The sequence below is a fragment of the Ixodes scapularis genome, unplaced genomic scaffold, assembly GCF_016920785.2.
Source record: "Ixodes scapularis isolate PalLabHiFi unplaced genomic scaffold, ASM1692078v2 PGA_scaffold2__306_contigs__length_199485367, whole genome shotgun sequence".
In the NCBI taxonomy this organism is placed as follows: Eukaryota; Metazoa; Arthropoda; class Arachnida; order Ixodida; family Ixodidae; genus Ixodes; species Ixodes scapularis.
In genome coordinates this window covers 68,667,759-68,682,783 of record NW_024609857.1, presented here as the reverse complement: position 1 = coordinate 68,682,783, position 15,025 = coordinate 68,667,759, and the positions used below count along the sequence as shown (strand labels likewise).

At 44.6% G+C, this 15,025-nt stretch overlaps 1 protein-coding gene across 1 annotated transcript; it reads left to right on the top strand.

The window, feature by feature from the left end:
* Positions 1-11,214: 11,214 nt before the first annotated feature.
* LOC121047091 lies at positions 11,215-12,753 on the top strand. The gene has a single exon (XM_042291427.1). The coding sequence runs from the start codon at positions 11,215-11,217 to the stop codon at positions 12,751-12,753; it is 1,539 nt and encodes a 512-aa protein (XP_042147361.1).
* The last annotated feature ends 2,272 nt before the right edge of the window (positions 12,754-15,025 follow it).

The following is a 15,025-nucleotide window of genomic DNA, read 5'->3' as shown; positions in this document are numbered from 1 at the left end:
ATGGTTGTCCACAAGGAGCACAGAGTATCAATGCAGCTTTCCTTAAATCTAAAACTGCAGCTTTGTTTCTGGGTCAGAGCCACGGCACCAGGTCTCAGCCTGTCATAACCTCCAAAAGTAAGTTAATGTCATAAAAGCAACCCTTCCCCCCGAGACTGCGGAGATAATAGGATGACAAAAAACACACGTCTTTCCAGACTTCTGTGCTTCTGTTGTACCTTAAAGGGATACTTCAACGAAATTTGAAATATTCCAGTCGTATTCAAAAATAGGTTGAATATGATCCACAATATCCGTAAATGACAATCGCACGTTTGTATTTTGAGCCTGGTGGCTGTATTTTTCGTTATAAACGGCCCACTCTGGCAAGCTCTCGGAGAAGGCCCAGCGGAGACCACGTGACATCCAACGCAATTGTGACGTACGTCGTCTCAGGACGAGCAAAGCTACGGCGAGGCTGACATCGAGAGGATAGCCTAGTCGTTCCAGCCACCGAAGCGGCTGGTTTTGTACGAATTTTGAGTGACGGGTTAATCTTCTGTAATCTTGTAGGGGGACAATAGCGACTTCTGCGACACACAAAAGGCATTCTCAGGAAGAAGGGAGTTCCTCCTGCCCCTCTTCTCTCGTCGTGGCCGGAGGCGAGACAACCTCCGTCACTAGCTGTCAAGGTTCCTAGACGGGCATTACAAGCGAGGCGTTAGCGACATCCACCAGGTGCTCTTTGCTAATCGTTTAATTTGTTTTAAAATTCCTTTTCGTGACTTTTTTAACAAGATATTGGTATGTTCAATGTGATGCTGCTCCTTTGAACACATATAGACCAAAAAATGAGCGCCGAAATTTCGTTGTAGTATCCCTTTAATCTCCGGTCTAAGTCCACCCTAACCTTCTGTCCACATCATGATGAATTTGCTCTTTCATGTTGCAGAAAATAATGCTGGTGATTATTTTTTTAATGCTATGTAAGCATGCGAGGCATGAATTTAGCGGACACACGTTTATTTGTTCATTTTCTGTCAGTTTGCCGCCATAAGCTCCACGACACATTGGAGTCCTCAGAAACTTCTTCAAAGATTTTCGGCAACCTTTGTTAATCGCCTAGCAAGGTCTTTTGATGTTTGCATCATTCCTGACCATAAAAGGTGAACCAGAATGTAAATAGTCCCCAACCAACATGTTGCCTTTCTTGAAAAGTGAAAAGCGCTTGTAGACTTGCATTTTGCCCAAGGTGTCGTCCTTATAGGAGCCGTTTACAGTTGTTTTCTACTACTTTTGGACAAACATCATAAAATCGCCAAATGTTGCCTGTACCTATCAACAAAGAGCAAGTATAGCATGACACAGAAATTTACCTGAAACTATAACACTGGGCAGACCGACGAGTGTTAATTACGCTATAGCGATACCCAGTGGCGTGATTTGTTAATACAGAACGTAGGAACATAAAATCATGGTTACTTTTGGATGCCCCCTGGTATATTAACATTTCTAGAGCTATCTTGAGATTCAGTGAACACAGTAGCGATCATTCGATGGTATTTAACAGTGATCCATTCACATGACACGCAAGCTGTGTTGGCCAAGTTTTCAAAGCTTTCTAAATAATTTTAAAAGAAGTGAACCAGTGGTTTGAGAAAAACAAAATCGGCAGCACACTCAAAGGTCACAAGCAAAGGAAAAAAATTTTTTTTAAACATCCTGGTTGTGAAAAGGAAGTCATAAAACAAATTTACAACGAAAAAGAAAAATTTTAGAGCTATATTTACGGCGCGATACGAATTTGTAGTTGGCGCCCGCAGGTGCCGCTGAAAAGTGGCCGCTATTTGTCACGTGACTGCCCGCTATTTGTCACGTGGTGCCTGCGCTCTTTCGGAAGCTTCCTGTGGTCTCTAAAAGTTACTTATTCATCTTCGTTTGAAGTATAACAAAAAACTAAGATGAATAAGTAACTTTTAGAGCCCAAAGGAAACTCGTGAAAAAGTGCAAGCAGACGTGATAGACCTGTGCGCTGGTCAGATGACGGTGGCGGCGCCCTGGAGCAGACGAACTTGCGCGGCGGCAGTGAAGAAACGCGTTGAACCGGCGTCGCACCATGCTCAGCTTGCTGCGGCGGCGCGACTTTGCGGAGGCAGCGCAGAGGCCTACCACGTGATCAGCGGCGGCTCCCGCGGGCACCAACTACAAATTTGTTTTGCGCCGTAAATATAGCCCTAAAAATTTGTTCTTCGTTGTAAATTCGTTTTATAACCTTCTTTTTTCATCTAGGCTGTTTAAAAAAAGTTTTTTTTCCTTTGCATGTGTCCTTTAAGAGTGCTAATGTGTAGGTATGCAAAAGCATTATTGTGTTCCCTCCCCCTTCTCCTCAGTACCCTCCCCCTCCCCTCCTCCTCAGTACCCTCCCCCTCCACTGTAACCTCCCCCTTTTTATTTTTGTTATTTCTTAGTTGTTTCTTTTAGTTTTTAGTCATGTGACCAATGAGGTCACATGACCCTGTGCTCTCTCCCCTCCTCTGCACTCCCCCTTCCCTTTTTTTTAATTCTTTTTAAATTATGCACCAATTCATTTTTGCCACTAAATTTAGAGGACTAATCACGTGACCAGATATTCAATTGGTGCATAATTACACACCAATTGATTTAAAAGACCGTATTTCTGGGCGGACACCACACACGCCAGCATTTTTGAACAATGGGACATCTATGCACCATTTCAGCTACATAGGCCTGTAACAGACAAGGCTACAAAAATCAAAAGGGATAAGCCTTACATACTCAATTTTGACTTACATGCTCAATTTTGCCATCCCCTGGTAAAGCGTGTCCGTGATTTTAGTTGCCAAGCTTGATGTCACAGGCACGTTGTTTACAATGGCCTCGTGAAGCCCACCGAAACTAGGCAGTATGAAAGAGTGCCCTTCATCGTCAGCCTGGATGGGCCTGTTCATTTTGTGAAGAAAATAAAAAGTAGTGTTGTTGATTTTAAACCATGCCATAAAATTCCTATAAAGGAATACATGTTAAACAGATCCTCTATGTCATGAACAGAGGAAGCTTGAGATTATGCACTTACATTTCGAGGCTTGACATGCTTTCAACGTCTCCATTAGACGCCTGGCTGCAGTCGTCACTCGCCGAGTGGATTTCCTATAATATAGAAACCAAAACTTAGAGTTACTAAGAGCCCACATGAATGAGCATAATAGACATACACTCCGGGGAGAAGGTAACTACATGGCAACAAATACATAACATACCACTGCTGATTGCAGCATTTAGCACCAGGAAATTATCTCCAAAACCAGCACTTCGAAAGTTTTGCAAAACATTAAGCTTACGAACATAGTGGTCCACAGAACTTAAGCAAGACATACTTCAGACTTGAGATAGAAAAAAAAAAAAAAGGAACAATTTCAGAAGCGCCTCTCAAAAACACAGAGGACACACTTCTGGGGTTTCTATATCTCAAAACGGGGACCGACTCAAGGAAGGAAAATGCAGAACGCCTTTTATTGAGAATTTCTGACGATTGCTTATAACCTTTAAATCAGAGAACCACGGATATAGGGAACAGGGGACAATACCAAGCGCTACTCACAGCTGAAGTTTTACCGAAAACACATACACTATTTATAACTGCATGCAGGTCCCCGGCACAAAAGCCAAACTCTTTCTCGGTTAAGTGCACAGACGGTGCGCCTACACAGCAATCCGCACACTTTAAATTGCCTGTCGTGTTTTCTTCTCCGTATAAACTGTCTAGTCTGTGCTTAAGAGTCAATAACAAAAACAAAAGATAGAGGCATGCGTAAAAATACACGCTGTGCAGTATGTTGACTGTGCGGTGTCAACTATATATGAAATACCTATGACTTGAGAAAGAGTACACATAGGGCAAACGGGGAGGTGCATAAACAACAGGGTATGTGAGCATGCTCTAACTGGAACGGAAACCCACGGACAATCTTGCTGTTCATTGTGATAGGTGCCCTACAGCTCCTAATCTAGAAAAAAACAAATGGTAGTAAAACAAAAATAAAACTAAGAACTTTCTGAAGCCTACAGCAGAAGGGCGAAGGGCAAGAATTGCTGTGTGAGCGCATTGTCGTTGCACTTAGCGAGAAAGAGTTTGCCTTTTTGTGCCGGGTACCTGATTCTGTATAAATATTTTCAATGAAACTTCACTTGTAAGTAGTGCTCGGTGTTGTTTTGTGTTTCCTATATCCTTATGTTTCCGAGGCGCTTTTCAAATTGAATATTGTACCAACTAGCCGACCTTTCTCCCCCATTTTATCGAAAAAAGCAACTGTCTTGCCTACCAGTAAATCCATTTTCAAACAATAGAAGGAGTTCAGAAAATATGCTTGATGTTGACTGGATCACTATTAATTAACCTACAGTAACCATTAGCTCTGAACAATCTTTTTTACAGAGTGATTTCCCAGTATCATTACAGAAAATGAAGATTCAGAACCACACCAGGAGTTGCACAAAAACTGCTAGTGCCTAGACTCACTTTCACCTCAAAAATCAGAGTAGAGCAAGTCCTTGCAGCGCTTTCTTAATATTTAAGAATTTCCTCTTTTATGTAGCATATTCAAGATACCCTTATGCACATACAAGGTCAGTTATTTGTTACTTTACTAAAATATATACCTTTCAAACCCAAAACCACCGTAATTCATTCTCCGACAACATTGTGGGGTCTAACTCGCGCAGAGGATAAACTATATGCACAACACTTTTTTTCTTGTGGTTAGAATGAATATAAAGGAAAACCTCAAGGGCACTACAATTTTTTTTTTGCTGCTATAAAAATGAGTTGTGACCACTACATAGATGCAGAAAAATGTGTTCATACAGTGATCACCAGGGGGGTAGCCAACGCTCCTGGCTGCATCACTCGAATAGACGACATACTGACGATCTCATCACTGTCTGTGAGGTCCAAATAGTCATTAAAATCCTTGTCCAGCACCTGCAACAGGAGAAGACGATTTAGGAAGTTCACCTAACAATTTAAATAGGCCTCAGGCATGATATGGAGGCAAAGCACACCAAGTTTTAGCCCAATGCAACGCCTGCGTGTCACACAAGTAACTATCAACAATTATGAGAAAAATTGTATCGGCAGCGATGCCAGTGCTGCCCTGAGACTGCAGAAGAAATGAATTTCACACACAAAATTTCAGCTCTACTCGCAGCTCTGATAGTCGAGCTCTGTCCGTGGTCATTCAATTGATGTCTCTTAGCAATATTTTTCACGCTTGTTCACTGGAGCATTGCCGATAGGTACAGAAGAAACAAATTAAACAAGTTTAATAGCGAGTTTGTTTCACACGCACCGGCACCGTTCGAGTTCTGTCGCAGAATGCATCGCGCTCGCAGAGTGTTGCACGGAGAACTGGATTTAAACGAACTTGCCAAGTGCAACGAGTGCAGAAGACTGATGCTGCCGACATCTATGTTGTAGAAAAGGTACCGACCTCAAACCGAAACAAGCGCCTTTCTGTTCGGAGTGATGGGTGGGAATGCGAGAGTGCAGTCGCTACCAACGTTAATCCACAAACGTTGGTCGCTGCAACCTGTAGTTCATATTTGTGATGACTTCAAGGAACTCGGCTGTCGTAGAGATAGTTACAGATGGTGTAAATTTCCGCAACCAGCTGTCTACAAACCAGCTGGTTGCGATCTTTACACTGAAGAAAACTGATGATGCTGTCCGAGCAGAAGCTTGATCCGTTTGAGCATGATATGTGTGAACCACTGAAAGGGTAGGCCTTAAAACTAGTCCGTTGGAATATCCAGCAAAACTTTTCGTGGGACTTTTGATTTCGATCGTCATTACAGATGGATCAGATATTAGCCTTGGTGAGGGCATCGAGAACGAGAGCTTTCTCGAACAAAATACGATGGGGCAAGTTAGCTGACGTAGGTAAATGTTAAACATGTTGATGTTGCCTAAGCCTCGGGTAAAGTCACTATGTTTAGCTTTCTCTGATGCTTATTGGGTAGTCAGAGGTTTCTGCTGGGGGAGTTTTGTCGACAAATGTTGAATTTTTCACCCGCACACGGATAATGATAAACCTCTCGGGGGCCGCTGATGTGTTTGTTCTGTGCATTTCTTTACACACTGGTATATTTCAGCATCTGTATGGCAACAGAGTGACTTAAAACCTGCAAATAAAGCATGGTTTGTCAATTGCTTCTCTCTTGAAATAGCAGACACTCACAATTCAAGCTCGCATTTGATTCCGTTGCCTGCGGGACAAGATTTCTATCAGAAGATCTACTTTTTTTCATTTCGGTTCCGCGACACATTGTAGCAGACAAACCCTCGTCGTCCGCTCCCGCTCCTCGCCGAAGCGAGGCATGACAGGATCGCATTTTGGCGCACTCTTGATATCCTCGGTGCAGCGAGTGCATGCACGCGTGGGGTGTCAGCGATGAAACAAACTCGGAGTGCAACCACTCGTGGAGTGCCGGCTGAAACGAACCCGCTCCACGCTGCAAGTGGGCACGCGTGGGCATGAGTGCCGTAAATGGCGGTCTGAATTGCTACTCTTTCTGAGCTAACTACTTTAGATGAGATTAGGATGTAGCTCTCAATACATGCCTTGCACGTGACCTCACATCAGCCGTATCTTCTGCAGCATACATATCGCACCATCCCCTCGGCCATCTTTACTTGTTCTTGCTGAGAACAAATTCGATGGTGCGAAGTGTATGCTGCCGAAGGTACGGGCAAAGGGGCATGGTATGGAGCAATGGCGGCTGATACAATGTCAATGCAAGCAATATATATCTATAGACCGTTTTACTGAAAGAGGGCGAGAGAGAAAAGGGGAAAAGGCTACCGGCACTGTCCCCCTTGTTGGGTGGGTAAAAAGAGTGAAAGTCCCAGATGAGAGGCTTCGCCGGTGTTGGGTGTCTGCAGTGCCCGAACTTTGTTCGCGCTTTCTTCTCTGTTTTAAACTTGCACACTTAATTAGAGCCACGGGCCTTGATGGCGACAGTCCCCGGTCATTGGGACACCATTGCTCGGCCATAGGGTGCGCGAATAACGACAGAAAGCTTTGAATATTGTCCGAGGAGCTATGTAGCTTGCAAGGAATCTGCCAAGGCGAGAGCGGCTGCAACGTTCTTAAGCTTAATCGCTTTCCACATGACCCCAGTCTCCGGCAGCAGTGGATTGCGTCCGTAAACCGAAAAGATGTTTCCTCAACGCCATCCTCCTGACTGTGCTTGGAACATTTCGTTAATGGAGCGCGCACCAAACACTGTAACGCCGATGAACATGGGGTACACACGCAAGGTGCGTACGAGTTTTCTCGTGATAATTGCTGTTTCAGCTTGTAAAATTTTGTAACTGAATTTATCTTAATATTAATATTTTGCAGTGGTGACATTGACTCGATTTTATCATCTACAACACTTAGTTTTAAGGCTTATTTACGCCGCCGGGTGTGGCTGGCAATCGTTGAAAAGTTAGTTCTATAGGTTTTCCTGGATCGCGAGCTCCTGCGCGATACCAGAGAGCCGGCAAAAGCACTCCTTGGAATGCCGCTGGTGGGTTGTTTCCGTTGATTGGGCGCTTTGGAGCACTGGATATTCGCTGCAGGGTATGTCTCGTGTGTTGCGGTCTGCGTTTTCGAGCCCAGTGTGCACGTTTCTTTCTTTGAGTCATGGCATCCGTAAGTGTGGCGACGGCAGGAACAGCGGCAGCAAACACGCCAGCGATAAAAATTGGCGGCAAGTACTCAAAATATTGCATCAAATAGTAAAATAATTCGTGGTTGCTTTGAGTGAGGCTTTCTCCGGTTCGATATAAGCACATCTAGAACGTCTTCATCGTTCATCCACATGGAAATATAAGAACACGGACACGCAACATAAGAGCAGCGCAGCGAAACGATCAGGGCAGCTCCGGGTGTTTCCAAAAGTTAATTGAGGTTCCCATGTCGTGTATCGCTTGTTGATTGCTAAAAACGGCTATGTTAAAATAGGTCCATTGCAAGCAAAAATGGATAAATGGTTTATCAGTTCCAGCCATGTGCAAAGCGATAGAGCTTAAAAACGTTGCAGCCGTACTCGCCTTGCCGGATTCCATGCAAGCTACACAGGTCCTCGGACAGTATTCGACGCTTTCTGTCGTTATTCGTGCACCCTGTGACCGAGCAATAATGTCCCAATGAACGGGGGACTGTCGTCATTGAAGCCCGTGGCTCTAATTAAGTTTGCGAGTTTAAAACAAAGAAAAATGAGTGAACAAAGTTTGGGCACTGCATACACCAGACACCAACGAAGCCTCTCATCCGGGATTTTCACTCTTTCTACCGACCCAGCGAGGGGGAAATTGCCGGTAGCCCTTTCCCCTCTCAAAATGGCACTACCCACGATAAAACGGTCTATACATAGCTTGCATGTTACGTCACAACGCCCTGCCCTGTGCCGCCATTGCTACATACCAGCCGGAGAACCTTGTGCTCCGTGCAGCCGTCCGCTTTCTACGCAACTTGATTGCTTCCCGTTCCTTTTTCCTGCTGTTCGTCGGACATTATATATTGTTTAAAGCGATATAGTATATCGAGAAGTAGCTTAAGCTACCTTCTTGGGTGAAAAATGCAGTCTCCGGAAGAGCGGATGCTGCCTCTTTGCGGTGGTTATTTTGATCAGCTGGTTGGTCCTACAAGAGCCGGGAACGTGAAAAAAGTGGAACTTTGCGTCGGCGAGGGCACTTGACGACCGGCGCAGTTTTCTTGTAGAACGGCGAGGAGACATACTAAACGTTTACCGTGAGCATGACGCTTCAAGAGATGAAGGTTTTCAAGTCTTTGAAGTAGCACTACTGCAGGGGCTAGAACCGCAGGCGTGAAATCCATGCCGAGTATGAGCACTCTGCAATGAGTAGTTCGTGTATGCGAGCGCAAATGCCGGGATTACCTTTCTCGGTCGTACCCCACATTTGAACATCGTGATTATGGAGTAGTTCTCAACCGTCGTAGATCGTTTAGGCTTGCGTAGCGCGCGCATGTGGTAAGCATAACGATAGCTTACACGTTTTCGCAACGCCGTGCGCGTCCTTCGTCATTTAACAAAATGTATGTACCAGACTCAAATCCTGGACATTTGGCTGTCTCGACCGTGACTTGACAAGGAAGGTCGGAACCCGGCATCTTTTTGTGAAAACTCGGGGCAGTTCCGCGATATCAGGGACGGTTGGACTTACTTGGAAACAGTCGACGGTAGTGTCGATGTGGCCGCTGAGTACAGGGCAGGCCACCACCGCATCCTTCAACCCACGAAGGGTTGCTGTCGTCAGTTGGCATTTTCTCTTTATGTTTGCATGTGGAACCCACACGAGGCACATTCCGCTCGCCATGTTTACACGACTGGTAGTGGTTCCAACCACGACCAGTTCCAACGGCGCTTACTCGCGTTTTCTAAAGGCGCTTAAAAATTTCAAATACTCAAAAACACATTTCCTCTACGTCTTAACCTTACGAGCTCCACTAAAAAGCTACGCCTAGTTCCGTGTCCTAGGTTGCGGTACCAGCGGTATACCAGGTATACTTTGTACCACGTGCTTTGTACGCGGCGCTGAACGCGAGTTTGTGGATTGGATTGGCTCTGCCAAGACAACCCAAAGCAGCCAAGCCCATAGCGTCGAAATTGTTTGTACAGAAGGTACAGAAGGTACAGAAGCTACAGAAGGTACAGAAGGTACAGAAAGCAAAAAGACGTACTAAAAAAAAACTTTTTTTTTCCCTCCCACGAATAAAAATTAAAATCTCTAGAGGCATAAAAAAAGTAGAAAAGGAGTCTTTGCTTTTATATAACCTGAACCAAACTCAAATAAACGTTTTTTTTTTTTTATTTGTCGTCGGTTTGTTTTGCTTGTCTTAGACTGGTTATGGTTATGTTGTGTGTATTCGTGTCAATTTCGCCTGCAACGTTTTCACCTATTCCCTACTTAACGTAGCCTACATTTAAGTCATCTCATGCCTTAAAACAAAATACTTTGGCAATAAAAAAAAAAAAAAAAAACTGCATACGACCTTGTTATTTCTAAAGCCACTAAATAAGCGTGGCACCAGTCATCTCCTTCCCGCAAAGAGCCGGGGCGCCGGGGCAGGGGCTACGAGCCGAGAGTCGCGCCTACAGAGCGTTGGAATCATGCCGCTCGTCAGTTTGATCTGATATCGTAAGTACATCTGGACGCCGCCATCTTGCTTCTGGGGTGCGCACATCCTTGTAAAAAGATAATCTTGAACTATACTTCGTTTCAGCTTCGGTCCGAGCGCGGCCGATGTGATGAGCCGAAGGGCCAATCAAACAGTGAAACAGGCACAACGTCATGGCGTGCTCTCTGTAGCTGATAGGACCAAGCAATATTCGCCGTGTCTCTGTGCGTGCTCCTCCACCGGCTAGTCCTATCAGGCACAGAGAGCACGCCATGACGCTGCGCGTTTTGGGCTGTTTGATTGGCCCTTTGGCTCATAACATCGGCTGCGCTCGGGCCGAAGCTGAAACGAAGTATATAAACTCGTTTTCACTAAGAAAAAAAAAAAAAAGCGCGTTTTGCGCTTAGTTCATACGCAGCGCGAAGCGGACCCTGCAAGATGTGTTAAGAAAACAAACAAAAATGTTTTTACTTAAATAACTGGAAAGAATGAACACAAATTCGGAACGAAAACAGACGCATACAACTCTGAAAGATGATGATGAATTTCTTTATTGAGTAAAGATGGCTCGATGATGTTTTAATAAAACAACCAATAACTTCCCTTGTATGCGCATAAAGGTATCTCAGCGCTCCGCGTGAAAAAGAATCGGGACTTCTTTTTACTATGATTCTTGACGTGAAAACGAGTAAAAGCTTAAGAAAGAAAGAATAGGAGACTACATACAGCTACCGTAGTACAGCTGACTATCAACGATGTTGAAGTTTCGACTACTTCTTCCTTGCGCGTTTTCTTCCTCCATTCAGAGGCAGGCAGCCATTGCATGTATGGGTATTGATGACAATGAAATGAAGCGAGTCGTCAGACGCACGATACTTGTGCCTTACTGTGTATTACACATTCACTCCTTGTCCTCTCGCTCCTGCAGATGCCTGGAGTGCGATATTTTTGCTGCCCTAAGTGCAAATGGAGGACGTTCACCCTGAGGGCGTTATTCCGGCATTTTCACGGCAGTCATGGCCACGAAGGAATGGCTACTTGTGGGCTACAAGGCTGCCTGAGGACATTTTCTCGTTATGTCCCATACAGGAGGCATGCTACCCGTACCCATGCCACCTTACTTGAAGGTGACACCGCTGAACATTCCAACGAGCCCCGTAATGCCAGAAGTAATCAGTGTTTGCCCCCGGAGGACGTTGAGGGCAATGAGGAAGTCGAGGACAACGTGGAAGTCGTTGACCACCAGATGCAAGATAATGGAGATCTAGTAAGACCACTTGCTCTACTGTTCCTTAAGTGGAAAGAAGGAAGACGGCTTCCAGAGTCTACATTGCACGAAATTGTAAATGACATCCTCTGCTATCTTGAAAGGTTTGCTGAGCACTGTACACTACCACAATCTGATGTCAATTTGCAACTACAGCTCAAGTCCCAGTCTCTTATTGACCTAGAACAACTCCAAACTAGTTCTGGTCGGAGTAGCTACTGGAAAGCATGCTTTCCATTTGTGGAGCCCGAGTGTGTGTTCTTGGGGATAGGTAAAAGTGGGAAAAGACAGACTTTCCAGTATGTTTCAATCTGTAAAATGCTCAAGTGCATACTTGAAAACCCTGTAGCGTGGAGCGACTTCCAGAGCCAGCCCGAGGAGGATGGTTATTTGTCCACTGTTTTTGACGGCACAGCCCACCATGATCATGCCTACTTTCAGGGTGACCGGAAGAAAATCTGTGTTCAACTATACAGTGATGAGTTTGAAGTGTGCAACCCTCTTGGAAGTAAGAGAGGTAAACATAAGCTAACAGCAGTGTATTTCTCTGTTCTAAACTTTCCCCAAAAGGTTAGATCCCGTTTGTCAGGGATACACCTGGCCCTGCTGGTCAAAGACAAGTTTGTCGCTTCTTATGGCCTGCATAAGATCTTTGATCCGCTTGTACGTGACATAGCTGAGCTCGAAAAGAATGGCATTATTGTGAATGGGGAGGTGATCTATGGTTCAGTACTCGCAGTGACTGGAGACAACCTCTCTAGTCATAGGCTAGGTGGGTTTAAATGCAGTTTTAATCATGGCAGAATCTGTAGATTTTGCTTGGCCCTTCACCATGAGATCGCACACAAGCATCTTGAACAAGATTTCGTTCAGCGGTCTCCTACAGGACACAGACATCACCTTGACATGTTAAGGTCAGGGGCACCGTGCAGTTCTTTGTATGGAGTGCGAGAGCCCTGTGCCCTGAACTTCACTGGCTTTGAGCCAACAGAGCACCTGCCTCCCGACGTGATGCACGATTTGCTAGAAGGTGTCATACCTTTTGTGATGAAGCATGTGATTTCGCACCTCATCTCTGGTAACTTTTTTACCCTGAGTGCGCTGAATACATGTATTCTTGACTTTGACTATGCACCGTGTGATCTCAGAAACAAGCCTGAAGAGATATCCAGTGGTTACCTGAAGGGCAAGTCAAATATCAGGGGCAGTGCTTCCCAGATACTCTGCTTCTTTAGACATTTTTCTTTGTATGTTGGGCAGTCTGTTCCAGCTGGAAATGAGGTCTGGGCAACATATTTGTAGCTTAGAAAGATCGTTGAGATTGTCATGAGTCAGAAGATTCCTATAACACATGTTCCTTATCTTCAGAGACTAATCCACTTTTTATGTCTTGAGTTTAAAGCACTGTTCCCATCCACAGCCGTCCCATGCAAGATGCATTATTTGACGCACTACCCCTCCTACATAATGAGGTATGGTCCTCTGATTAGTTTGTGGGCGATGCGTTTCGAATCGAAGCATCAGTATTTTAAGGACGTCTCCCGCAAGGTTCGAAACTTCAAAAACATTGCCAAAACGTTGGCAACCAGACATCAGTACTTAGAGACTTACATTGCCACACAAGTCAGTAGTGAAAACCAGATTGTCACCACAGGCTGCAAGTCGGTGTTGTTCGAGCATCTGCCAGAGACGATCAAATCATACATTGTGGTACATGATCTTGCTCGAGAAAATGTAGTTGTTTTGAAATCGGTTGCCATTGATGGTTTCGTCTATTCTGAGGGTAGTGCACTGGTCCAGAATGTAGGTGAAGATGACCATGCAGAGTTTGTGCAAGTCTGTGAACTGTTTGCTGTGAATCGAAAAATTCTGGTTCTCGCACATGTGCTCGACACAATTGAATTCGATGAACACCTTCATCTGTATGTAGTGCGTGTGACAACTGAATGTGTTGTTCTGAGCGACGTGCTTAACTTCCAAACTGAGCCACTGTTCGTAATGAAAAAGATGGACAAACATGTAATTAATCTACGTCACAGTTTGTTTTGAGTGTATGGCACCACAACTCTTAGATTTGCACTCTTTAGAGCTTTAGCTGTATTGTAAAACTTAGTGCTAACTTTTTTAATTGTTTTGCTTTTCATTTTGCTTCAGTGCCCTAACATGTTTTTCCTTTTTGAAATGGTTCTTAATTTTTGTATAGCTGTGTCATCTTGTAACTATCAATGTATTTACTGTCATAACTATATGTATCTTGCTGTTCTTGAAATCTCCCCTTTCTCCTTTCACTTATGTGATGCCTTATGGTCCCTTAGGGACTGTAAAATAAATGAATGAATCTTTTTGTGACGATGAGAATAAAAGTAATTGACCCAGGGTGGGCAACCTGAGGTAAAACTGATGTGAGTCTGTGTTTATTTGTTGAAAAATAGACCAGCCTGCTAGCTAAGAAACCAGGTGTTAACCTCTTTGCTCTTGAAGATGAGGTCCACCGATTCATTATCTTATTTTTATTGGACGAGGCGTGAGGTCATGCCTCCCCAGGGAGAACATTGCGGGCGCATGTGCAGTGGGACCTTTTCCGCAGAGAGCAGCTCAAGCTCGGAACCTTCATTTCATTCTCAAAAGAAATGCAGAACTAATTTGCAACGTCACTAAAGGGTTGAGATGACGATTGTGGTGCAACGAACAAGACAAATTCTTTGTAATATTGACAGTTAGTCCATATTATTTGCTGACATATTAATGGTTATTGGAAAACTTCAACAGCGCACAGAAGGATGAAGACTGAAGAGAGGCAAACAGGACAAGCACTGTAGAAGGGCTGCAGCTTGCCTCTCTTCAGCCTTCGTCCTTCTGTGCGATGCTGAAATTTTTTAATAAACAACCAACTCTCCTGTATCGCTACTTTAATGATGCTTAGATCTCTGAACAATTACATACAGCATTTCCTATTGAACTTCACAACGCTTTAGTAGCCTACATTGCACCACTGGTGTGTGACCTGAACGGCCCCGTCAGCTGAGATCTCAGTAAAGAATCGTGCTAAGAAACATACGAGTATGTTAGAGATTTGCCGAGATGGCCCCGAAAACACATGCCTAACCAGCCAGCTCGTCATGCTTGGGATAATTGACGAGAACCTCATTCGGGTTTGATTGGATTTATAGGGTTACAGGGCGGTTTCATGCGACACACTTTCGGTTCAAAATGGTGGGACTATCACTGTGTGTTCCCATGTAGTTTTTTCAGTTCACTTGAATATTTTTGAATAGTGATTGATGTGCCCATTAGAATGCCGGCCAGTGCTCCATTTTTATGCGGAAGAAAAAGGCCGTGGCCAGAATGGCTCCGGCATTTTAAGCAGAAAATCAGAGGTAAACAATGCTTTTTTGAACTATACTTCGTGTCGTCTTAACATGGACCAAGCAAAAAGGCTATGAGCACGAGCTCAAGTTGGATGGTGGCTCGGCTGCACGAGTGCTCGAGCAGCGGGGCTACCTGTCAAAGCTATCCGCCCGTGCTCGTAGTCTTTGGGCTTAGTCCATGTTAAGATGGCATGAAGTATAGCGAT

What these genes read in the sequence shown, in the direction of transcription:
- LOC121047091 (XM_042291427.1), top strand. Translation starts at nt 11,215, where the DNA reads ATGGCTACTTGTGGGCTACAAGGCTGCCTGAGGACATTTTCTCGTTAT.